The 26,368-nt window shown below is 40.4% G+C and overlaps 1 protein-coding gene across 1 annotated transcript in view; it reads right to left on the bottom strand.

Moving 5' to 3' along the window:
• Window positions 1-26,368, bottom strand: part of cdh23 (cadherin-related 23) — a 247,502-nt gene that overhangs the window by 208,620 nt on the left and 12,514 nt on the right. The window contains exons 2-3 of the mRNA XM_088086382.1: window positions 25,064-25,157; window positions 19,659-19,733 (exon numbers count right to left, since the gene is read on the bottom strand). Coding sequence (XP_087942508.1) covers window positions 19,659-19,733; window positions 25,064-25,148 — 160 coding nt within the window. The 5' untranslated portion in view covers window positions 25,149-25,157. The remainder of the gene's footprint in view (window positions 1-19,658; window positions 19,734-25,063; window positions 25,158-26,368) is intronic.

Raw genomic sequence — 26,368 nt, 5'->3', positions numbered from 1 at the left:
ATGTGCTACATTGCCATGTGGTTCATATCAGCCAGGAATCTAATGTGCACGGTAACCATGACAATGGAACTCTAACTCTGATTGCTGATTGGCAACTCGTGATAATTATGGCTTTACGTCCAAAGTTAGGCTATGCCCAAGTAGTGGTGGTGCAACAATCCTACTAGAAGGCTTAGTTACATGATACCACATTATATACTATAGTAGTTACTAAGCCTATTAAGTCGGCTTTACACACTAAGTTAGTACAGAGCTAAGTTTATAAGATAAAGACTATTTTAATATAACTGTGAAACTGTGCTGACTAGTATGTGCACTGAAACAGCAATAGGAGGAAGAAGACATGTATATTTTGCATTTGAAAAATTCATAAAATATGACGGCAAAAGAAAAAAAAAGGGTCAGTCAAGTTAAATCTCTGCTCTTCCCAAGCCATTCAGATGAACCACATTGCCACACTAATTTATAAGCACAGCTTATTAGCAATTAAAATAAAAAATACTGAATAACTGACTAGTCAATTCCCTATAGGTTTTGGGTTACCTGGGTTAATTTCTTTCAAAAAGCCTTCTTTCTTTCAGTTTAATGAAACATTGTTTGGTACAAATTTGTCTTTTTATACTTGAGATAAGACAGTTGTTTTTTCTGGTAATACTGAAAACAATACAAATAAGACAAAGTGTGCACTTCAGTCCCTATCAGTTGGTAGGAGAGTGGACTGAATCAAACAAACACTGAGTAGCAAAAAGGCTCCAACAGCAATGTCAAGACTTCATATATACTGTAGTAATGGCTGTGAGAAGTAGCTATAGGCTGTACTGAATTTGCATTGGCAGCATGCTTACATAGAAAAAGTCTATTTTTTTTAATCTCTTACTGTCACAGCTCTTCAGCAGCGCTTTGTTCCTTTTTAGGCGAGCAAAAAACAAAACAAATAAACACTGGCCAGCTTTGATTTATTTGAATTGACAGGGACAACCCTGTTGTTGCAGCAGGCAGTTCTCAAGTAGCAGATGTTGGCGCTTCAAACCAGCACATGAACAGCTCATACAACATCACATGGTTGGTACAATTTATTACGATGTAGCAAAATGGTAAATCTTGAAATTTTGTTTTAAATCTTCCTCAAATGTAATTCACAATTGGCATAAAAATGGACTTGCCACCTTGACCGAGTGAGTGGCAAGGTTCAGTGACCCAAAAAGAAAATCTACTGGCCACTAACAAGTGGACGCAGACCAGCATTAAATCGTCACTGCTCCTTTATTTCCTGTTCCCCTTTCTATCGATAACTTAGTGGTGGCATGCAAGCCCGGTGATCTCCACTGGGATAGATCTGTAATGGTGTTTTCTCACCAGTCCATATGGTGTAACAGTTGTAGAATTGCACTGTGCTCCAGACGCCACGCAAGCATGTCTGATTCGGTCTGGACCAGCTCATCTCAGTATATCTGACTGACTGGCCAGGCCAGGCCAAGGCCAGCTGGACTTTATCTATATGGGCAGAGTCACTTGTGCATTTCTATCTTCCTCATCTCTCTCTCGCTCTCTTATGTCCATCTGCTGTGAAGCCCCTCTCACCCTCATCTCCTCCTCTGCCAATATCTATCCCCATCTCTTCATGTGTGTATCGCCTCCACATCCAGTTTATGCCAGCTCTAAATTCCATTTATCCTGCTTCTTTCCTCTCTCCTACACCTTTTTTAACTGCTATGGTCCCTGCACCCCTTCCTCCTACCTTTCCTACCTCCTCCTTTCATTTCTTCCTCTCTTGCCCTCTTCCTTTCTTTTGCATCCGCACTAAGGATGCCACGGTGACAATGTTTTCCCACCGAATAATAAACCTATGACAACTTTACACTCGACATCAGACATTTTACAATGAAATATGTTCGTTGATGATACTCACTAAGCTTATATCACATTATTACTTTATAAGAGCGTATCTCGAAATCCCGACAGAATCATTTTCAATATCATTTTACAGACCGTTTTATCTATTTCAGGAGGGTATGAAAAAAATAATACCACCCACACCTAATGTTCAATGGGTCACACTCATGAAATTTGAGTAAATGTGCCAGTAGATTTGACAATAAAACACCTTGGTTCCGGATTCTTGAACTCTGCCGGAAATTCGGATTTGATTGAAGGCACGTGTATACTCATGAATGCCAATCAATCACAAATTTATAGCGTGCTCCCAGGATTCAGCAATTAGCATACATCCCTGCCACAAATAGCTAGTGGCCATCAGGAGGTAAAAATTGTAATGGATGGATGCATCCTGTCAACCTGCGAACATACAGCAAACAAAGACAGAAAGTCTGTCTTTAAGCTTTTTTGGGTGAGTTGAGATTTTATTTTCATTTTATTAGTAGCCTAGTGGTGTGACAGTTAATCATTCTTCACCTACTATTGATTTAAACTATAAATCTACATACATTATCGACATATATTATAGATATATGTGCATTGATTGATTGAAAGATATCTCCTGTGTCGGGCTTGGTCAGGCTCAGTATTTTTGGCTACGTGATGATCTCACAAATCCTTACATTCTTACAACCATCACTTATCTTTTTTTCATGGCAGGTGTAGGTTTGTTAGTACCTACAGAAAGATTGGAGCCACTAACATACTGATGAAAGTAAATTTCCTTCTGCGAATATTCAACACAAATCTGTTTTGCTCACGTTTCATGAATGAGACCCAATATCTGTAGAGTGCTTCCTTTGATCTTTGACATTATATCTTTATTCCTATTTTGTTTTGTTCAAAGTAGGGGGAAAGATCTAGAGTGGCAGCGCCTGCCTTTCTTTTTTAATAAACCTAACATTTTATTCTTCTTTTGGGCTTAGGCTCTGGCTTGGCTTTCTCTTATGGGGTGCACTTTCTGGCCGAGGATGGCTGCTTCTTCCTCTTTGATCTTTTTGGTCTTCTCAACATTCAGGTCATAGTCACTCTGGTGGCACAGATTCATGAATGAACTTGTACATAACGTCTGGGCTTGTTTCTGGCAGATCTCTGTGCCTCGACTCTGCTTCTGCTATGTAGGGAGCAGAAACTTTCACTTAATAATTGTAGCATCCGTCATCTGTCTAAGTTTTGATGACACCCTATTTTTTATTTGATGAGCATGGGTGCTGATACATGAAAATGAACTAAATGGGTTTTATGTCTATATAGAAAAAGTGGGGGCGGTGAGCATGTAATGTAATCGATTTATGCTCAAATACCGTGTAACACCGGTAAGACCGACTACTGTGGCAAGCTTAATTCGCACCACTCTTTCCTCCGTTTTCAGAAGTGGTCTAGTGTTTCCCATGAGTCAGATGGGCAGGGAGAGAGAAAGGGACAAGGAGACACAGAGTTAAAGAGAAAGACAGAGAGAACAAGAGAGGACAAGCAGAGACACATCAAGAAAAGGGGGGTGGGATGGTGACTGTCCGAAAAGCTCGGCTGATAATTTGCTCAAGCTGACCAGCGGAGGACTGCAATGCAGACATGCCAGAGTGTAAAGTGTGTGTGTGTGTGAGACAGAAAGACAGAGAGAGCGAGTGAGTTAAAGCTGATCGTGTGTGTATCCAGATTGTTTGCTACGCTGCTGCCTAAATCTGATGTCCAGCTTCAGCCATTACAGCTTTTCATCCTGTGACACGCCACACTTGTTTTATGGATTATAAATGAACTCATTATCTGAAGCGCTCATTAGCTTCAGGTCCTAATTAGCCAAAATTAATATTGTTTCCTGACAAAGACATTGGCACTGGCAAATTGGCAATTGACCTCCTTGGTCAATCTGGAGAGAGGGACAGAGTGACAGGGGGAAGCATAAAATACAGGGGAGGTGAGTAGGAGAGCTGGGCAATGACAGCTGCTCTGGTTGATCAGTTTTGGACTCCTCTCTCTCTCTCTCTCTCTCTCTCTCTCTCTCGCTCTCTCCCTCCCTCCCTCCTTCGCTCACCCTCTTTTGCACTGTCCTGCTTTAACTCTCTCTCCTCCCACCAAAGAGTAGCTTCTTAAGCAGACATGCTGCATCAGTATCGCCAAAGAAGCATGACAGGTTTGGGGTAGAAATGAACGTTTTAGGTACAATACAAGCCGCTAGGTATTTTGCATGTTGTGTGTGTGTGTGTGTGTGTGCGTGCTTGTGTGCGTGCATGCGTGTGTGTGACTGCAGAAATCAGTGGAAAATGAACAGCTAGAAAAAGCAGTATCTCATATGCACAATGGCTGACAGCAAAGAAACCCAGGATTTGTTAGCAACTGGAACTTCTCACTGGAGACAAACAACCGCACACAGACGCAAATAACAGAGAGAAAGAGACAAAGAACAGGAATGTGTGCAGGCAGAAAGAGAGGCAGAGACGACAGACAGGCCTGTCTCATTCCTTAAAAAAAAAGAAAAAAAAAGATCCCCCGCTTCTAAGGAGGACTGTTAAATGTCAAACACCTTCTCGGTTGTGAGATAAGAGAGAAAAGTTCAATTATACTGCACTCTCTCCATCCCACTAGTGTGCAAAATCACACACATAAACACATTAATGTACACACATGCCCTCTCTGCCTATCACTGTTCCTACAGCGAACATGCACAGATTTAGAAGACTGACACACACTTAGGTTTGAAAAGATAGTAAGTGCAAACACCAAATTGACAACATACATATCTGTGCTGAAAAGGCAATAGTTACAGCACCTCGCAGAGAGCGACGGCATACTGAAAGCACAATGAGAGGATAACCAGGGTGAGAGAGAGAGCAAATATTGTAAGTGGGTGAGATCATTCTCCACCGGTGGAGAAGACAAAGAGATCAAGACACCAGCAAACAAAAGCAAGCAGATTTGGGCTAGAGACCGGTCTGTAAATGGGGGACATAGAGTGTAGGCACCCCACTTGTCAATTAATCCTATCTGGCACCAGCATGCTGGCCTTTATGAGAACAAATGTCAGCTTTCAAGCCAAGGACGATATAACCTTTCTTCATAGAATGCACACCAGCCTCAGACGGCCAACACTGATATTACCCTCCAGGCTTCTGATATGAGCTGACGTCACCTGAGCGGTAACTCTTAAAGAGTTTAGCAAATTTCCTATTCTGGAACTGATCCTGCTTTGTGGTAACAAAAAACATACTACAATTTAGAAATATTATTCTGTTACTGCTAGGACTGTACTGAGTGCCTTTTTTTTTTAAATGATACATAACATGATCTTTTTTTTAGTACTTTATTATAATAGTGTACGAGCGAAAATAAAGTTTTTTTGGTATTGTAGTGGTCTAAATGTAATTTATGGTGCCCTTATGCCCGGGCCACACTGCCTGCGTGAGCACCACATGACGGCTACCCTGATGAACTGTTACAGTTCACGCAGACAGCGGAGCCGCTGTAGAGCAGCCTGCTGCTGTACTGTATTTCCTCTACAATAAAACGCCTTGTGTTACTGATGAACGAAATCTGTCCATAGAAATGTTATCAGCAAGCTTCAATTTTGAGACAGAATGTTTATTTCATTTTTGCAACAGATAAAGACATTGAAACTGCAGTGAAAGGGGATGGAGTGTCAATACGATTATCAAAAAAAGATTTTTCTATTTTTGCCGAAACCATGCAAGTCATGTAAAAAATTATGCAACACTCGTATTCTCCAACAGCATCCATGCCGCACCTAAGTAGTGCTGCTCGAGTGAGCAGTGAGGCCCTGGCATTAGATTGCTGCTAGACCATCCCAATAATACACATGCATGCCTGTTCAAGGTATTGGAAATGTTTGGATCACACAAGTCATAAACAATCTGTTGCAGCCAACACAGGAATCCAATTCTACAAACAATATGTTATGAATGATGTTAGTGAAGCCTAATTTTTATCCACAACTGTGCAGAAATGAAACAGGTTTTAACAGAAAGACACACTAAAGAAAAGGTGTGCAGCATTTGAATTTTGATTTAGAATCCTAATGTCAACGCTATGAATGAAGCTTCAGATTATTCAGTACAGCCCTTTTTTCAAGAAATTACATCCCAGCACTTGCTAATGCAAAGAAAAAGAAAAAACACGTTCAGCTAGTTTGACCAATGATGTTACACCAATCAGAAAATTGGTTGCATGTGAAAATGTAATGGCTGGCAACAATAGGGCCGTGCAAAAGGCTCAAATTGCAGGTTCTGTCTCTCAGCAGGAACTAATTTTCAAGTAATATTCAGCACATTATGCATGCCTCAGTAAGAGATTTTTTTTTAACTTTCAAATTATCTCTAATGGTCTTTAAGACCTGTAACCTTCAGATTTTCAAAGACAATCAGGAATTTTCTATGAAATTTTTTTCCTCTCCATTTTTTTCTTATTCCTGACATCTTCTCTGTAATTGGAAAATTGGTCTTTGTATTCATAAAAAGACATTCAGAGGAATCAAACCTGTGTGCTAAACAAACAGCAACAATATATTTGCACTTGAATCACGACACTAACTGCCGCATGCGCGTTTAAATTGGCACAGAGAAACAGGAAACACCACAAACATTCACACAAACATTCACACAAACATTCACACAAACACAAACACACACACACACACACACACACACACACACACACACACACACACACACACGCGCGCGCGCGCGCGAGCATTCCCCCTCCTCACTCCTACAGCTTCCCTGCAATGGAGCAGGGAGAGGTGGTCGTTGATGTGAAACATCAATTTCCAGGTTAGCTGCTCTGCGTGGCTCAGGCAGGTATCAGCCGTGACCCACCTGGGCCAGATAAGCAGCTGCAAGAAGCTGATCTGCCACCCAGCAATGCACCTCCCAGTACTGGAGAATAGAGTAATGTGTGCACACACACAAACATACACATGCACACACATACACATTAGTAAACAAATACTAAAAACTGAAACAATGAATGAAATGTGAGAGCAGAATGAAAAAAACAGCCATATTACACTTCCAGTAAATAAATGCTGCTAATTAAAAAAATATAAATAAATCAAAAAATATATACATCCCTGCATAAATACACACATACACTGCGTACTGAAAATTGCACAGGTAGAAAGTTCACCCTCTTGATACTTTAATCATTCAACTTGATGGGACTGCTGGGATTAAACTGGGTTTAAACCTGAGGTGTTTCTGATAGGAGTCCTACACACAAATACACACACAATTGTTTAAACAAACTGAACTCTGTGACGATGGTGATAATTTGAGGTAATGAAAAAAATGTCAAACTTGAATCACCATCAAAGACACTGCGGTGTACTCTCTGAGATGTCTCTCTTGCTCACAGACACATTTAATTTGAGCTTCGGCTTCATTGGGAGCCTTAAAGAGTGTTAGCTAAATGTGTATCGGTGTGTGAGAGCCCATCCTCAGTTGGTCAGGTAATCTAACCACTGCCACCATCACAGTGACGCCTGTCAGCTCAGTGCTGCGCACCTCGGCAGCGCTGCTCAACCTGGTGTCGCGCCACATTCCCACAGACAATTTCAATTAACTTTTACAACCCAGAGAAATATCACACGCACCGCCTGCAGCTATTCAACACGCTTTCCCCATCTTTGTCTCCGTCTCTCTGTATTCTCACTCTGTCTGGTCAAAACACAGGAAAGCTTGAATAGAATAGGCCACAGCACAGACACAGCCTCATGTCCTTTTAAAGGAGACAGAGAGAGATCATTACAGTGTTAAGTGTCGAGGATGGTGGAAATACTTAACGAGTGTTATATAAGGTGTTAGATCATGCAGCTGAAACTGGAGACCACAGTGAACACCTCCCCAGGGTGCTCTTAGAAAAGTGACCCTTCTATGACTAGGAACACCCAAAAATGAAGGTTGTAAATGGTAAACTGATTGTATCATATAGTCAAATATGAAGATGCAAGGTCGGTTGTCTAGTCAGTAATTCACACCAGAAGTGACATGTCAAAGGACATGTAAGCACTACTTAAGTGTCCATTCCCCCAACCTGAATCAGATCTCTATCACAGCAGTCACCTTTCAGCATCTGAGGTGCTGAAAAAACAGCGCCCTGACAAACTTTCCTCAATAGAGTATCACAAACAAGAAAAACTTGAGTCATAGATTTGTGTGATTTGAATGACTACCAGAATAGAAACTAGAATTACCTTACAGTTCAATGCCTTCACCAACCAGTCAGGTTGCAGTTTATATTCATGTCTGTCCAGACCGGAACAGGTCTGACAGAGATGTCACTCATTGGTCTTTAGACTCCCATTTTTTTAAGCCTCCATTTTGGCATTTAGGCCACCTCCATTTGATTGTTGGGAGCCAGAAGCGACCATATATGTATAAGAGGCTGGCGCTGTGGAGGAGTGAGGGGTGGATCTGAGAGGGCAAGGACACTATCTGCAGACAGCCTATCACTCAAAGAGGGTTGCCCTGAATTATGTGAAACTTTAAGACTTAATAAAATGTAAATGGGCAAGTTATCTATAAATTCACCCTTCATCCCCCCATCCCCAGTACAGATTTCATAATAGTGGACTTTAACTATAGCAAGCAAAAACATAAAAAATGGTTATTTCTGCAGTAAAGTTAGGCATTTTAATAAGGGAGTCTACAGGGACTGACTCGCTTCTGGAGACAAAATCATGAGACCATTCAGAGACCTGCAGTTTTTGGCTCCTCTGTGTTGGACAGTCCAGGTGACTGGCCAATCAACTTGCCCAGCATAAACTTACTGGCTCTTGTCCATTGGTTATGCTGAAACCCCTACTATGGAGGGAAAGGAAAGGAAAGGAAAGGAAAGGAAAGGAAAGGAAACTACAGAAATTCTACACTAGAATAAATAAAATACAAATCAAATTGTTAATATGTCAATTACAAAAAAATTAAATGTCCTTTTCTTGTTAGCTGTTGAGTAACGTTATGTGTTGTGCCTGTTTTGTTTAGAAAATCCTTGAAATGTGTGAGGCTGAACATGAATGATTTTCTAACACCGCTGCCAGAATTGTATACAATTTAAGACTGCATATGGGACATAATTACTTGTTAAAATAAATGTCTTCTGCAGTGCAGGCAGAAAAAGCAAGACTGAAAGTCATGAAAAATACAAGACGAGGGAAAAGTGATGAAATTAAAAATATGTATGAGCAGGATGCTTAGCATTCGTGGAAACTCAGACGCAGTGTTGCAATGAGAGGCCAGAGTGTTGGGAGTGTTTGCATGGGCCGTAATAACACTAACACATCACGTGCTGGGTAAGTGCAGACAATGTAGCGCAGCACAGCGTCATGATGGATGGTGTGTTTGCAGACACCACTGAACCGTGGACCCCATTATTTCCTGGGGGAGGAAGGGGGAGCACGGCACCACGGGGGAGAGATAAGGGATGATTGACTAAACCAAAACAGAGGTCCCTTATGGATGGCAGTGTGCCGGCATTATTGGGAAGCCATTGTGGGAGTCAATGCAACAGCTCAATGACAGCAGAGAGCTGTCACGGGAAGTAAGAAGATCAAGTGTACCCCCTTCCTACAGTGAGGTAGGGGACTGTTCACGTGGAGAGGAAAACTTCCAGTCATTAAGAATATCTCCCGGACATGTTGGGACTCATCTCCTGCTGAGATCAGGTGGTTCAAACCTCAACAGGGAGGAATACTTCACTTCTGCAGCTGGTAGATAGGATTTATAAAACTAAAGACACACACGCACAGACAGAGACACAGTCACTCTCACTCTCACACACACAGCACATCCGCCAACTCAAACTCATAAACAGTGACAGATACAACAGCAGTTGCCAGACATGCAGAAAGGACACCCACATCGCATTCCAATTTGGCTAAATGAGGGCTGAAAGCAGGAGCATAAACAGACCTCTGCGCTACCCTGCTCGCAGTCAGACAGTAACAAATATCTAGAGCACATATCCTGCAAGAGACAGCTTGAATACCAGCCAACATCCCAAAAACACTGAATCAACTCTCAGAGGAGCTGCCCCCTCCTTTTTCTCCTGACAATTCCCTGATTACCCTTTCATTTTATCACTACTCATCTTTCTTTATTTCTATTGTTTTGCCTCTGTTTCTTCTCCAGATTATCTGGTCTGCAGAGGCAAAGGACAGGCAACATATTCTTGGATGTCTTCTGCAAACCAATCTGCCAGTGTGGTGAGGTAATTTCAGATAATTAAAATGTCAAAAAATAAATTAAAGGTTCACACGCATTCAGAGAGTTTTAAACTGTTTCCCGATGAAGAAAACATAAAACATTTAGAGGAAGTACGGGAATGTTTCAGCTTTAGGCCCCTGGAAGCAAAACAGTTCTCACCCTCCCCTCAATGTTTGTTCTTCTTATGTTTACACGTCAGAAGGGAAGGCTGAGGACCCTTTAATGCTTTTCTGATATATTGTTTGCTTTGGTGAACCCACTGTCAACACTATGTTGTCAAATACCTACTTAATGCAAATTAAGCTGACTAAAGAATTTCCTCCAATAAAGTGACATAATCTTGTATGCAGCCTTATTAAATGATATTGTTTCATTTCTTATGGAGAAATAATGTTTTGGATCTCTGTTTTCATAGAAAAAAAGAAACATCAACATTTACATTGTAGTTGTCCAATGAGCCACTGGACATTTACATGTACATTTACATTGTAAAAATAAAACTGACAAAACATTTAAAACAAGAGCAATAATAAACCACACAATTGTTTTTTTTAAAATTATTTCTGATGAATCATACATTACTATATCTAAGCAGTGGGAGGAGCAGGTGTTATGTTGATAGACCTCAAAAGTTTTGATTGCAGGAGTTAGTGTAGTTATTTTAATTAATTTTGTTTTGCTAAAGCACCTGGTGTTTATCATGTTCATTGTCACTTTACCAAAAATACCAAGTGTCATTTATTTCCTAACCTTGTCCTTATAAAGACTATTGCATAAAATGTTACAAATGTTATATACAATTGAATGATTTGCACAAATCTCAGAGCATGTGATTGAATTCATGCTGAATCTGTCGTCATGTCTACGTCACTGCTCATAGCTGTCATCACAAAAAGTAACGCATTATAATTAATATAACCAATGTAAACGTGAACCAGGATGCTGTGCTGACGTGACCGGTGTCATATGACAAGAGCAACGGAGGAAGTCAGGTCCCAGTATAATAAAGAGCGACAAAGTCAAAACACAGAGGAAGGACAAGGTGGTGGACGCATTAAACAAAGTCAGGAGGCTGAGTTCCATGCCCTACTGAAGTCACCTACCAATGTCATGTCATCACATCACATTAACTTACAATGCGCTATCATGATTTTTTTTCTCAAACTTGAACCTAATTGGTAGAGGCCCAAATTCACAAGATACCCAACGAACTGTTGTATGAGGACAAGATTCATGTCTAGGAACTTGTGTACTTGCAGCGTCTTCTTATTGGCTGATTATGTTGGTTTGCAAACCATTTTATCCTGTAGGTGCGTTACAAACAGCAACTGAACTGGTGCGGTGGACTATAGAGATGAAGTGTGGGGATAGACTTGGCACTGAATACAGCTCAGTATTAAGACACATCCATTTTTTTTTTTTTGGTTTGATTCTTTACACTGATTCATTCAGGGTCGGTTTGCTGGGTATGGATGCTGTTTTACAGAAACAGACTTTTCATACTCACACAAATGCACACATTACACCTGAAAACCCAGTACAAGTCTGATTTGCTGGTCACTGAACAGGGGGGTTAAATGCCTACCATTGCTTGCTGACTTAACTGGTAGCATATTAACAAACATTTAAGAGGGTGAGTGTGGATACTGGGACATAATACTTAGACTGAGCAGCATCATAAAGATTTTCAAGTCCATATACACATTTACTGCACACACCTAATGTCAGTCAGTACACAATTGCTCTTGCAATTTCTTTAACATTACAGCTTGTAAGGAGGTCCGCATGGGTGGAAATGTGTCATAGTGAAAGGAGAATTAGTAAACGGTGCAATGAGCAAAATCTATTGATGTTAGTTAATGCCAAATTTTTCAGTTTAAGTGCTTAGTTGAAAGAGAAAGATGGGTTTTAATCTGAAATATGCTCTAGGGCTTACTGATGAAGCTGAATGTGCACATGCTTGGGGTCTACTGCACAGCGCTGTGTAAATCAGCTGGTCAGTCAGTGATTTGCACCGGGAGAGGCAGCCAGGTAAGGAGGCCGTTCTCTCCAACCAGGTTAATGGTCTGACCAATCATTCTATCAGCAGCAAAACAGAGCTAAGTGCCCTTATATCCAGCCAAGTGTCACTGACGTTGGGGAGTCAAATATGGATTTCCCAATACTAAACTCAAAAACCTCTTGAACAGGAGAAAAGCCAAAGTCTCAAAGCAGCATTAATCTTCTTTCTATAGTCTTTAACATTTAAAACAGTACAGGCTTCCCAGACCTTGTTTAACATCAAATTCAAGGACTTTTCAAGCCCAGTCCTTTAATCAAAGAACCGAACAAGGCATGGTTGGAGACACACATCATGGTTAATCACTGTAATTATACCAATAATTTTAAAAATGAGAAATAGCAGGCTTTACAGAAGCTCAAAGACAATTAGAGACAGAGGTCTGAATGTGTGAAGATGTGAATGTGTTACAGTGATGAGAGAAAATATCAAAATAACTTCTTTTTTTTATTATTTAGGGGCTTGGTGTTTTTTCCCTTAGATTCACAAACTTTCAAGGATTTCAAGTACCTGGGCACTCTGACAGTATGTCTGCTTCCAATGTCTATTTCCACTGGTGACGAAATACTACAAGTCTCTAGCTTAATACAAACATAACATGTTCCTACATATTGAAATTTAGCAAAGACATGGGAAACTCTGAACTAGGGGTGCAAACTGAAAGCACTTTACTTAATAGATTACTGGTAAAATTACTGACCGATTACTTTACTATTTGAAAAAAAAACATAAAAACATTGCTTATTTCAATCAATACCAAATACGTTTTTTCCTCAAAGTTCACAGCAACATATTGTATATGCTTTGACAACATTACATAGTTGATCGATCAATTGAATAAATGTCACATGCTCGATCAAATTCTTAATGGCCGATTAATCAATTGTCAATCTATATTCATCCTATTCTGAATTATAAAATTTTGAGGTTCACTCAAATGTTTAAATAGAGGTTTTTCAAATCTGACTTTGGACTTATCCCACAGACTTAAGAAACAAGTAGCAATTTGACACATTTCAAACAATAAGGGTGCTTTCACACCTAGCCTGTTTGGTTCAGTTAAAACAAACTCAAGTTTGTTTGCGCGGTTATTATGGTTTGTTTTGGCTGGTGTGAAAGCTGTCAATCAAACACTGGTGCAGTCCAAACAAAAGAGCTGAGACACATCTTTTCAGGAGGGTCTCGGTCTGCTTCCCAACGGACTCTGGTGCAGTACGTTTGTGATGTGGAAAAAAAAAACAACAAAAAAACACAGGATTTTATGATAGCAGATATGTGATTTTAGCATGATTTCAACAGCTGATAAAACCATCTGCTGATCACAAAATCTGTCCTCAATCTTGCACAAGCACACTTTGTGTTATTATTACAGTTATTAATACAGTCAGTTGCCTGTGCTGAGCTAAGTTTTCAAAACTTAAGCTTATTAAAACATACCTGTGATCAACAATGGGACGGGAGCGTCTAAATGGTATTGCTGTCATCAGTATCGACACAGAACTGGCTCAGAAGCTGTCAAGTAATAACCTAATTAAGGACTCTGCAGACGTGCGCCTCTGCACAGCCTCCAGCAGCTGCTGAAAAAAGCCTGTTCTATAGTTCCTCTGTAGCAGAACATATATGCAGAGTTCATAATTTTTTGTGATTTTTCTTCAATTATGTGTGAGCGTAACAATAAAGCAATATACTGAGGACAACCACATGGCCAGCAGCAGCCCTGATAACATGCAATTGATTTGCAGTCTAATAACAGACAACAAATAATCACTTACACCACTTATATCTCTATGAGCTCTTTGTGACACCAAAGAACCTGAATATAAACTCTCTACTAGCACTTAAGTGCTGCATACATTTCTGTCAGTCACAGGATTTTGATTTCCTAGTGTGGGTCCTGATGATTCACTGATGATTCGGGATAAAAAAAAACACTAAGACTTTCAAATCACCCAGTTACCTGTCAGTTGGTAGTACCTCAAATTTACTCCTCTTGTTTTGTTTTAAAAAAGAAAAGGAACTCAACCACGACTAAAATGCAAGAATGCATCGTTTTTACCCGTGCCCCGGACCACATGAACCGAACTAAAGGTGCAAAAACAAGCGTATACTTTATTCACACTGCAGTCACATATGTAGTCAAAAGATGACGTAAGAATGGCATGATTAATATCTTTACACCATGAAAGGGGCTGATTTGGTATTTGATTAAAACATAAAACTATTGCTGCTTTGGAGGCAATTCTTCTTTCAGATATTAAATAAAGTTTCATATCAGGAATAATTGGTCCAATCAAGGTCAAGGATCATTAATGCTCAACACCATCAGTCTACAATAGCATGCAGTGGTTGTGAACTTCGTGCTAACATAGTCAATATACTGAATCAGAAAGCTATGAAAGAGAGAGAGAGACAGAGAGAGAGAGAGAGAGAGAGAGAGAGAGAGAGAGTCCGAAGGAGGGAGTGTTGACAAGCCATAGTTAACATAGAGTGTGCTCGGCAGCTGACAGTGGGGAACTGGCTGGGGAGAGAGTACACAGACATTATCAACACGTTTAGGGGAAGGCTTTAATAAGTCGTTCCTTGGGGCTACTTCCTGCTCCTTAATTATTATTGAATTAGGAATGCCACGGAGCTAATTAAAAGTGCAAGGTATTTTCTGTGGCAGTAGAAGAATGTGAGGGAGCAGAGGAGAGTGGGTGAGAAAGAAAGAGTGAAAAAGTTCAGACTGAGTTCCAGCGCTGGTACATACAACTAACAACTAGTTTTGTACCAGTTCTTGCTATTTTAAGAGTGAATTTATTTTATATATTTATAATATTTATAATATTTTAAGTGAATTCACACTGACAAGTATGGAAAATACAGTGCACTTTGAGGACCCAGATGGCGTGCTCATAATGGTCAAAAGGTTGTGTGTGAAGGGTTGGATACTTCTCACTTTCAATGGTCACCATGTTGTCTATATATAGACAGGGGCTGTACCAGGCCCCCAGAAGTGCCACGTACTTTGAAGCCAATTTTCGTAGTGACCATACAGAGTAATGCCCTGTGGCCCCAAAATAAACTTTTCCCCATAGACTTAAATGATGAGATACATTTTTTGAGCGACAACACCCGTGAAATGACCTAGATTTAATCCATTAGGTCAAATTACAATTGGGAAGACTAGAAGAGCCGCATGATTGAAATTTTATTTCACTGTCGTTAACTGTGTACAAAATGGAAGTCAGATGGCTCAGTCGGTGGATGTCTCTAACACGCCTTCTGTATGTGCCCCACAGTGCGGAAATAGTGCCAATCATCCAAGTTATTTTATACGCCATTTACCTATTGGGTTAAGTCTGTAAAAAATTGGTACTACAAACAATAATTGTGAACGCTAACATTAGCTTTCTAGTTATCTAACAGTAGCCAGTTTTATCACCAGGCATTGATGTAACATATGTTATGGCATTTGCTATGAAATTGATGGGCGTAAGTTACGTTTAGTGTATGTGCATTTTAAACTGTCATCTTCACTGCAGAGGATTTTAATAGAGGAAATTTGCATAATGTAGCAATTAGTATTATTAACTCAGTATATCAGCTGTTAGTATATCCCAGTATCAGCCACAAACATTCGCAAATACAGAAATGTGCCATTTATTTTTTATGTAATTAAGTAATACATACAGATGAAGTCAAGGGAGCAAACAAGCAGATGTAGCAAAGTTGTATTTTGGTGAGTGATAAACGTTTGTTAAATGTTTGAGACCATGCTCTACCCAGGTGCAAGTTGTCATGCAGAATCATAATCTTAATCATGCATAATCTTAATTTCTGATAAGAACGAAACAGCCATGTGTGATGTGAGACAACAATTTTCTGTCAATATTTGCACACTATGCAAGTAAGTAGATAATGTATGCAGTGTACTACAAGTGCACTAAAAGAAGTATTCCATTTGAGGCACAGCATACGTTTTTGGTATTCAGGAGTAAAACAAAAATAAAAAAGAATAAAAAAGACTTCGGCTGATGTGCCCAGCCTCTGTGGCCATGCTAACCTGCTGGTGTCATCAGAGATTGGAAAATATATAACTAATAATAACTATAACTATAACTATAACTAAGTTTATTTTGACTTAAACAAAAGCGGGGATGCTGCCTGCTCATGCTGAAACTGATAGGCGTTCGACTTTGGATGTCTAATCTGTCCATTGTGTGATGAAGGGGAAATAGAAGATAAGTTTCAAGTTGATGTTTAATGACAAAGGAAACAAGTGTGCTGATGGATATGAATGACTCATAATGACTGAAATGATTGTTTGAATGAGCTGGAGGTCTCTTTTTCATTCATTTAACTAATACTGTCACATGCTTCTCTTCTGTTGTTCTCTCCGCCCTCTGAGACATCTCCATAAAAATAACTGAATTTGAACGTATACAATAACTTCTTCCATATAAATGAACACGTTATTATAATGTTAGCCTAAGCCAAACTTTTAAATTTAATCAGACATCGAGGCCTTATGCTCAATTGGCACCGACTACGAGACATACACAAACCATCCCAGCAGAGTGTGGAAGTTTCTTATTTCGAACAAATGTTGTGTTCTTTCCACAAGTTAATTACTCAGTAGAGAGCTTAATCTGCCGAATCAGGGCAAAGTGGATTAGGAGATGAGAGCGTTTAATCAAAGTGTTCTCTCAGTCTAATTACACATCCCATTTCCTGACACAACACACACTGTTATCTGCCACTGCATTTAAACATCAGCTCCTCTGTTTAGCTGCCCCCCCAAAGAGTGAATGATCCCACTGCCTGGATGTGACAAAAACGCATCAAACGCAAACACATGCATGACACACTAAATGGACACTTGCACAGAGAGATCACACAGACATGAATAGACTGAAGAGTTTGTTGTGAAAACCATGAAATATTCTTCCTGTAAATATTGAAATAATGATCTGAGGCATCGAATCTCTGCAGTGTACAGCAGACCACTAATGTAGCCTAATCACGCATCACAGGCATCATTCACACCCGTGGGATTTGTCTTGGGTTCAGTCTCATCAATGTAAGAACCTGAGGGTGCTTGCCAGCATGAAACTGGACTCGGTGGTAAAGGACAAGTCAGAGGTGTGAGTTTACACCTTCTCCCACTGTGTTACACGTGCCTCGACAGCACATCTGTGCAGCAGCTTTTAAACTCTGTGCCGGTTCCAGAAACGAACCCCTTGCTGGTGAGAGAAGCAGTGTAGTCTTAGATCAAATATCAATGCTGTTTGGATCTGTTCCCTCATCTCTGATAAATAATCATGTGCTGCTGCCTGCCTTACAGAGCTGAGACTACTGGCTCGAAGGCCAAGAGCTTAAGTCACTGATCTACTGCCGAGACAACACATGATAGTGTTGTGAGTGTTGTGCAGACCACCTGACAAAAAGTCTGCATCTCCATAATGCAGTATCAGTGGCCTCATTGCACACGTGTCAGGTAATTGCTTCTTACAGACTGCCTTTTGGTATCACCTCACACAACCTGCTCACATGAACCCTATGCTGTTACATCATCACCAAGACGAAGCCCAACAACCTCCATGGTAACTGAATGTGACCAATCAGAGTGGCTGTGGAAACCTCAGCGCTGGGCTCAAGTCATGCACTCTGGCAGGTGCTCATTTATGTTCATCAAATTTGCGGTAAAATAAAAACCTAATGAAGTACAGAGGGATGTATGAAGTTTTGAATATGATTAAACCGCCTCCATTGTGCCCTGAAAGCACAATTTAACAATTCTTTATTCTTTGCACAATCTTTGCACTGAACCTTGAGATGAGAAAATATGTATTTTCAATCTACCCTTTATTCAAATCAAGAGTAAGAGCGATGTCAGCATTGAAATTGCTCCCGGGCTTCTCTATTAAGCCAGTGTGTAAGTAATCTTGAGTTTTTTGTGAGGAAACGTGGGTGTTTGTGGTGAAAAGGATCTTCAGCTATTCTCCACCGTGTCACATCCTCCACTCACACACACATTTGACCCGATGGCTTGTGTGTGTGCGTTCGTGTGTTTATGAATTGGAGGGCCTCCTAGACGAGGACATCTGCTGAGCTAATAAACAATAATCTTGACAAATTGTCACTGTCCGATCACTCAGCCCGCCCTCATAATCACACCACTGAAGAAGCCATCACAGGCTGAGCCAGGGACGTGACTGACAGCTCTCTGGACCAGTGGAAGCCACTGTTGGACCGAAGCCCAGCTGCCTGAGGAGAGGACACTATGATTCATGGCCAGAGGGCAACCTGGACAGAGTGGTTAGGGAAATTAGCAACGCCACCCACCAACACATCCATGCCCTTCACTGGTTAGAGCACAAGCTGACTGAATGAAGAGATGGCGGTCTGCCAGAGACCTCTGAGTGCTGTTGGACAAAGATGCCAAACCAGGCAGCTCTGAGGGCAATGGTGTTTGAGGTCATGATGATGATGATTTACTGTAGGCTCAGTGGGATACTGTAACCTTTCCTGCTGCAGTACAAAACACACAGCTGAGATGATGATGATGGAGACGGTGACTGGAATAGTGTTGATGATGGAGGCTTGGCGGTGTATTTGAACTTTGTGACCCCAAGAGAAAAGGCGAAAAAGAAAAACATAACAGGTTGTCTGTGCCTGAGACAAGCAACTCTGAGGGTGTATACGCGGATAAGCAAACACTCCATGACTCAGACCTGTAGCGCTGACAGACTGGCAGAGTGTAAAGGTCATGTGATAAAAAAAAATATAAAAAAAAAAAAACTTGGAGAAAATCAATCCAATATAAAAGGATTTTAATTCCAAGCCAGTGACACCCTCAGAGATGATGAAAAGCCAGACATCTTCAAATTGCCCTGTCAATCACTGCAACCAACAAAAATGACAAAAAATAAATAAGAGGGAAAATAATGGATCCTGGAGGAATCGGACTCAACCGAATCTCGTGTTCACACCGTAACCCCCAACCGCCCCAAACAGCAGTAGGACACAACATATAAGCAAACTTATAATAACATGGAGATATCAAATCTGGACTAACTCTCATCCAGACATCAACACCTGGACATGAAATATCCGAAGCATCCCAGTTTTTTTCTGTTCCAGCTTTATATTAGAGAAGCACCCAGACAACCAGTCCCTGGAGTTTTCTTCTTATGACACGGACAAACACACCACACCACACACCGCACACACAAAAACACATACACACATCCTGATGGAGGACATCCATAGCCATCAATGTCAGTGTCTTCGATGACATCTCTCTTTACTTGTTTTTGCTTTCTCAGTTTATATTCAAGGGATACGACGACAGACTATTTCTGTGCAGTAAACAAGTTGACAAAGCAATCCACAAAGACAGCTTTACTGTACTTTCTTGAGACAATGCAGATACATCAAACACAACACGCTGAAAATCCAGAGAGACTCACCGACGGGCATGTCTTCATAGATGAGAAGGTAGGTCTGGAAGAAGTAGTTCAGGAAGCGTGGCGGCTGGTTGGAGCCTGTGACAGAGAGAGAGGGAACAATGGTCAATCTAATTCTTTTGAGATGAGTGTTTTAATTATGCTGTTAAAGTGATAAAGTGATTTCCTTATTAACAATCTCCATTATGATAATTTATGTAAATTGAGTTAAGTATAGCCTGATAGCTTACTACTTTACAAGCTTGAACATTTTTACATATGTTGTTTTTGGGTTTTCACATTCTCAGCAGCAGCAACAGCAGTTTATTTGAAATGACACGGTAGAGTTGTGTACTTGAGCGCAATTTTTCCAGTGATCTGGCATCAGATTGCTGCAACTGATGACAGTGTGGACACCCTTGTTCTCTTGTTTAATTAATATAGACTGTTTTCACACTGCTTACCCCTCCCTACACAAGGGAGCTGTATATATTCAGTGTATGACATGGTATAAGTGGCTGGGGCAAATGTATTCAGTGTAAGACACTGTGTGACATCTGGGGACGTTAGGAAGTTTTTAAAGGCAAAAATGTCAACATTTAAAGTTCCCCTCCAGACATGTTTTAAAAGTATATATCCCATCTCTGCTAAGATAAATATTTTATTGAACATGTTTTTTCCCCAACATAAGCAATAAAGAGTGGAAAGAGTGGAAGTAGATCTACTCATTCAGAAATTCCACATCTGGTCCCTTCCAAGTGCACATCAAGATGATTAGCTTTATAGTTTAAGGAAACATCAGAGAGATTCAGACGTATATATGTTTGAGCCTCAGTCAGACGCAGACATGGAGTCTGTTGATCACCAAAGTCGGCGACTAGCAGATGTATGAGAATGGTTAGTGTAGTTAGCATCCATTACCTGTTTTTGTTGTCTGTTAGCTTGTCACTGGCAGTAACTGAAACAGCATAAGTAGTTATGCAACATACAAAAATATCTGGTATGATGTTGCAGTGTGTTCACGTTGTTATTATGTGATTATATACCAGAGGTCTAATCAAGGTTTGCTGAACAATAGCTTACATAATATTCCGTCTGGCTGAGATTTTCAAGTCCGCTCCGCTCTGGAAGTTTCAGGGTTTTTTGCCAGCATTTTAATACAAGACGGCAATTGGATTTTGAATTTTTGACATACCTAATCCATCTTGCCCGATGAATGTTTGAATCTCAGAATTTAACACCTGTCTAATGACAAACTGCACACTTACAAGTCAGTGCAGTCAAGGTCAGACATTTAAGGGGACATAAACATGAGTAACACATTTTTCAGTGGAGGGGATCTTTAAGTAATAACAGAGGGTCATAAAGAGAAATTTACATCATATGGTTTACTTTCAGCCCTTCAACCGCATCCCAGAATGCACTGACAAGCTCTTACTTCGTCCTAAATATTTCTATCATTAATACAGGCCCAGCCTCTAAACTGAACTGATCAAGATCTGTAGTTTTGATCAGGAGATAAAGTGGGCTGGATGAGTCTTGCAGCCTGTGTCTGAATGTATTACATTTATTGTAATGTAAAATGGGTCAATGGCTTTGTGACGGCTTTGTTTTGGGAAACTAGCTGAACCTTTGGTTAAGCAGCAGCTGACTGTCCTCTGCAGATCCGACATAAAACCCATCTTAAATTCCTTTTTATCTGTTTGGAAGTCTTAGTGTTTGATATAAAAATGGACCACATGGGGAGAACCATCAACAAGAGTAGTAAGATAATACAAACAAGCAGAGCTGCCTGTCCAACATACATCTGCTCACATCAGGTAGTGATGACAGGGATCACCTCCTTCCCCCTCAAGGTTAAAAAAAATCACCCGCTGCTACAAGTTTTTGAAGTGTTCCAACATTTGTGAAAAACACTCCTTGATTTTCATGTTTTTTGTTGTTGTACTGCAGCCTTTTGTGGTCAGTCTGTAGACGGGTGTCTTTTACTGTTCTTCTATTATGTAACTGTTTCTCTTGTTCCCACACTTTGTCTTGTACTCATTTTAGGTTTTTGGCTGTTGTCATCTGTTAACTGTGTACTGACAGTGTCGATGTCAGATAGACCTATACAGCTCATCAATCACTAAGCAGAGGGACCTTGAACAATAGCCTTAACAACCCTCTGTGTGGGTACATATATTTGGGTCAAATTCAGCATTGGTACTCAGCATCTAACACCGTGCAACTTATTTCTACATCTAAAAAAAGCATTTCCAAATAACCATTTTCAAAAGCACTTAGCAGCCAATATATAACACTGTAAGCAGAGAACATCAATAACACACACAGCATTATACTGCTGTCAGATTTGGTCATTAATGCCATGCTTTACTTGAATAAAATGTTTACATAGTCTGTCTGTAGGTAGAGTCATTCATGCCTCCTGGGCCCATTAAAAAAAAACAATTCAACACCATGGTCAGTTTTTTTTTTATAAGATTATCATTATGGGTTCTTTGCTTTTATTGGATAGGACAGCTTAAGCGTGGAGGGAGGGAAAAAGAGGAGATGATATGCAGCAAAGGGCCAAGAGTGGAATTGAACCTGCAGCTTGTCCCCAGCTGATCAGTTTTTAACATTGCATGAACATCGGTCTGGCACAATTAAAGCTAGTGCTGTAATAAAAAGGGATTAAATACACAAAAGCGTCTTCAGCAGCAAGATCATCTGAGAGCAGCCACCTAAACAACTGATGCCAAAAATCTGCACAACAGGAGAATTTCTACACAAACTCTCAGAAACGGTCTCAAGGAACACGTGTAGTAATGATGTTTAATCGGCATCTTCATATGTCACACCTGTAAGGTGGATTGACCATCTTGGAAAAGGTGAAGTGCTCACTAACATGAATTTTACCAAATTTGTAACCAAAATTTGAGCAAAACATATCTACTGAGTGCTCGGTGTTAAAGTTACATTAACCTCATGTTGAATTCTCTTTAAAGGAGGAAATGTCCTTTCATTAAAACACTGTACTTTTGAGGGCCTGTGTAAGGGTTAATAGTCTGCCGTGTTTGGGCATGGTTCTGTGGTGTCAGAAGGCAGTGTGATACAAGTTGTTTTGTTGGGAAGATCAGGGAACAAAGCTGATGGTCTTTGATCAGCTGAGCTGTGCGGCAGACCACAGAGACACTGAAGAAAGAGAAGGCGAGGCCAGTCTGTTTGAAGTGAGAGCGCTTGACAGAGTGAATCTGTGCTTTGAAAGTGGAGGCTTGTTCGTTCAGTCATGTGTCCGCCTGTGCGGAAGAAGATGCTTATCTCTGGCTTGCCAGCATGGCTCCTTGTGGGTGCCAAGAACGTGGAGCGTGCTTCACTGGATAGAGGGTGGTGGGGAGGAGGGTTAACAAGCTCCCGTCCATACCTGTGGTTTAATCACTGCGAGGCACTGCGTCAGGCTCGCAGAGTGGAATGCAGATAGATTACAGCCACAACATAATCACAGCAATGATCATCAATCCAATTTGCTGGATCATGGAGGTAATGCTCAAGAGGAATACAGGGTCAGTGTGCTAATGGGTTAGTTAGGGAAAGCAAGGGAGGGGGAGAGAGAGAGGTAACGCTGAAAGCAAACAAGGTGTGAGGTTAAAGTGAGAGGAAAGAGGCTGAAGGACTCCAGAGATCTAGAAAAAAAAAACAAAAACGCCTGGATAAACTCATTGTGTTTGATGGAAAGAGGTTGTGGCATTCACTTAATAACTTTCCCTGCTGCTTGAGCGCTGTGTGTGATTGGAGGTGTCTCCTGCCTGTCACTGTCAGACAGTTACCGTGACTCTTAACAACGTAGAAGCTCTCTCTCTCTCTCTCACAGAAACACACTCAGCAAAGAAGACAAATATTTTAAAGTAGTTCTTAAGTCCAACAATAGTGAGACATTATGCAGGACAGACGAGTGTGTGTGTGGAGACTGAAGTAATGACAGTGAAGAAAAATAAATAGACCATGTACAGGACTGAAAGGAAAAGTTTGTACAAGTCAAGAAAAGCTATGGGAGTGCATCCTATTTGGTAACGACCAAAAATCCTTTCAGGCAGTAATGATAAAGAACTGAGAGAGAAATGGGAGAGGTGCCGTAAAACATTTTAAAATTCTGCTATCAAATCTGTGCGTCTCTTACTGCAGCCTGTAAGGTATTCGTACATTTTTCCAAATTACCTATAAAGACATTACAAAGAACCATACCTATTCATTATCCTGTATTTGACCAATACAGGCAGCTATATAGTTACGTTATTACGTTGTTATGTTGTTGCCACAGTGATATTTTAAACCTTTATTCCTCTATTCAGGATAGTTTGGCTTGATCATCCTGCTTCAATAATTCATCTTAAAATTTCTACTGTTGCACACATCTTGAAAAATAGGTCCCACGTGATACCACTGTACCTCTCTACCTTTTTCCACTACAGCTTCATTCAGTGCATTTCCATGGACACTAATATTACACGAATAATCAGAATAATAGCCCAGTCTGAATTAAAATGTCTCAAGTAGCCACCTCAATTGTAAGAGGCTCGCACAATTAAAAGGAATTTTCAGTTGGGTTGAGAGGGGTGGTGAAACCTTTAATAATAATTTATTATCATTATTACATTTGAAATTTTCTATATAATTAATTAGCAAATAGTAGCATAACCTCATAATCTTGTAAACACTTAATTTGATCATTTCTCTTTGGCTGTGATAAAAGTATTCTTTTTGTGCAGTGGGTAACATTAGTTGATGTAGGGGGTGTGTGCGCTGTACCCAACATGCAGCAACCGCCGTTGCTATGCGCCTCTCTCCGCTGATTTTGGCAGAGCATCATTCATGAGTGCTGTTAGTGTTACATTCTTATGTGTACGCTGATTAAAATAGTCCTTAATTGTGAAACACGAATCTTGTGTAACATTGTGGAGTTGCTAGAACTACCAACAGTCTATAACTACTTGTAGCAGTGGCCTCCATATGAGAATTATGGGGAACACTGGCAAGTTGTAGGGTCTACCGAATCTGCATGTGAGGTGATAATCTGTAATTTGCAGCAACAGAAAATAATCTGGGTTGTGTTTTTTTTTTAACATGCATAACCAGTTCTGTTCCTTCTATACGTTATGTGTATGAATTAATTTTCTTAATAAGGCTGGGAAAAAACCCAACTTCTTCCCCTATATTTTAAGCAGATTACATGCTTTATAGTGGTCAGAACCACTTTTTGCAGGTCAAAAAAGTTATATTCTGATTAAATGATTTGGGTTACATAAACACATTTTATCAAATAACTTTATTTTGCATCACAGAGACTGTACATTCAATTAATGATTTGCACTGTAACAGTCATTTATGGTCATTGTATAAATGATGCAGTCATTTTGAATTCACACAGTCATTCTTCAGTCGAGATGACTCACCTTCACAGAAAGAGTGGAGAATGAGGAAGGGAAGGAGGAGCTTGGCAAATGTCATCCTGCCGCCTAAACCCACACTCCACGACATCACCTGCACCTGATTGAGCACACACAAACACAGAATGCTGTACGGTCAAAATGATTTGGTTAGCTGATTTTCCACATTGCAGTCTCAGTCTAACCACATAATGTCCAAAGACATCTCAGCTCCTTTATGTTAGGTGATTACTGTGTAAGTGAGTGGGAGATGTGATCAGCGTAATTAAGGTACAGAAAAAAGGATTTGCTGCTCGGCATGCTTTTAGCAGGTGTTTTCTTGTGTGTGTCTGCTTGAGGGGTGAGGTGTTGATAAATTCACAGCAATGGCTCATTTACGCTACACATTGTGTAATAGCCATAATCAAGACATTGCTCTGTTAATTGGCTGATTAAGAAAAAAACCAAAAACGTGAAAAGGTGTAAATGACATTTTCAAGATGTGCATAATGCAGCTTAACTGGATCAATTTTAAGGTTGAACTTGATGACAAATAATGAAACTTAACATGTTGAGAGCATAATTAAGATTACAGTGTGTTCTTGGTCTTGATGATTGTTTAGTTGTGTTTACTCTCAGTGTTGCCGGAAAGAGCGCAGCAATTAACTGTAAAGTTCAGCACAGCTTCATTGGCCACTCTATATATTAAACTTACACTCTGATAAACACTTATTGGTCTGCTGTTTCATGACGCTTGCTGTCAGGCAGCAGCTCAGGCAATGCAAAAGCCCTCACTGTCTTCCCTTATTTCAGTCTTTCCCTCCTCCTCCCTCCCTCCCCACATCTCCTTCTCATTTGTTCCCTCTCTTTACACTGTCATCACTTGTCCCGGCAAGGCCTCACTGGTCAGCAAACTCATCCAGTGACAATTTAATTTTGAAGGGTTATCTTTCTAAATTCGCCTTCTCCCCAAAGCCCGCTGCGTTTCAGCACACTGTAAAACTCATGTTCACAGAGGGCGCTCCTTGTCCTTCAGACATCTGATTGCAAAGAAAAAGCTAAATAAACTACAGAAAATGGCCTGAGATGCAATAAAAACACAATACACATTCTGCTTTGTGTTGCTGCTTGCTGTCCTGTTGCTGTGGTGCTGTTAGAGATATACAGTGTTTGCTGGATTCAATTCAGACAAAGCTGCTAAAATTTACAGGTGAGTGAGAAAGAGACGTGAGGTAAAAAATAGACTGTCATTGCTCATTGTATATATATATATATATGTATGTATGTGTGTGTGCCTGTATGTGTGTATGTGCTTGTATTAGCTGTGTGTGT

The sequence above is a fragment of the Plectropomus leopardus genome, chromosome 13, assembly GCF_026936395.1.
Source record: "Plectropomus leopardus strain MGB_pleo_1.0 chromosome 13, ASM2693639v1, whole genome shotgun sequence".
Lineage (NCBI taxonomy): Eukaryota > Metazoa > Chordata > Actinopteri > Perciformes > Serranidae > Plectropomus > Plectropomus leopardus.
The sequence above is the reverse complement of the archived record's forward strand: the minus strand, read 5'-3'. Positions and strand labels throughout refer to the sequence as shown.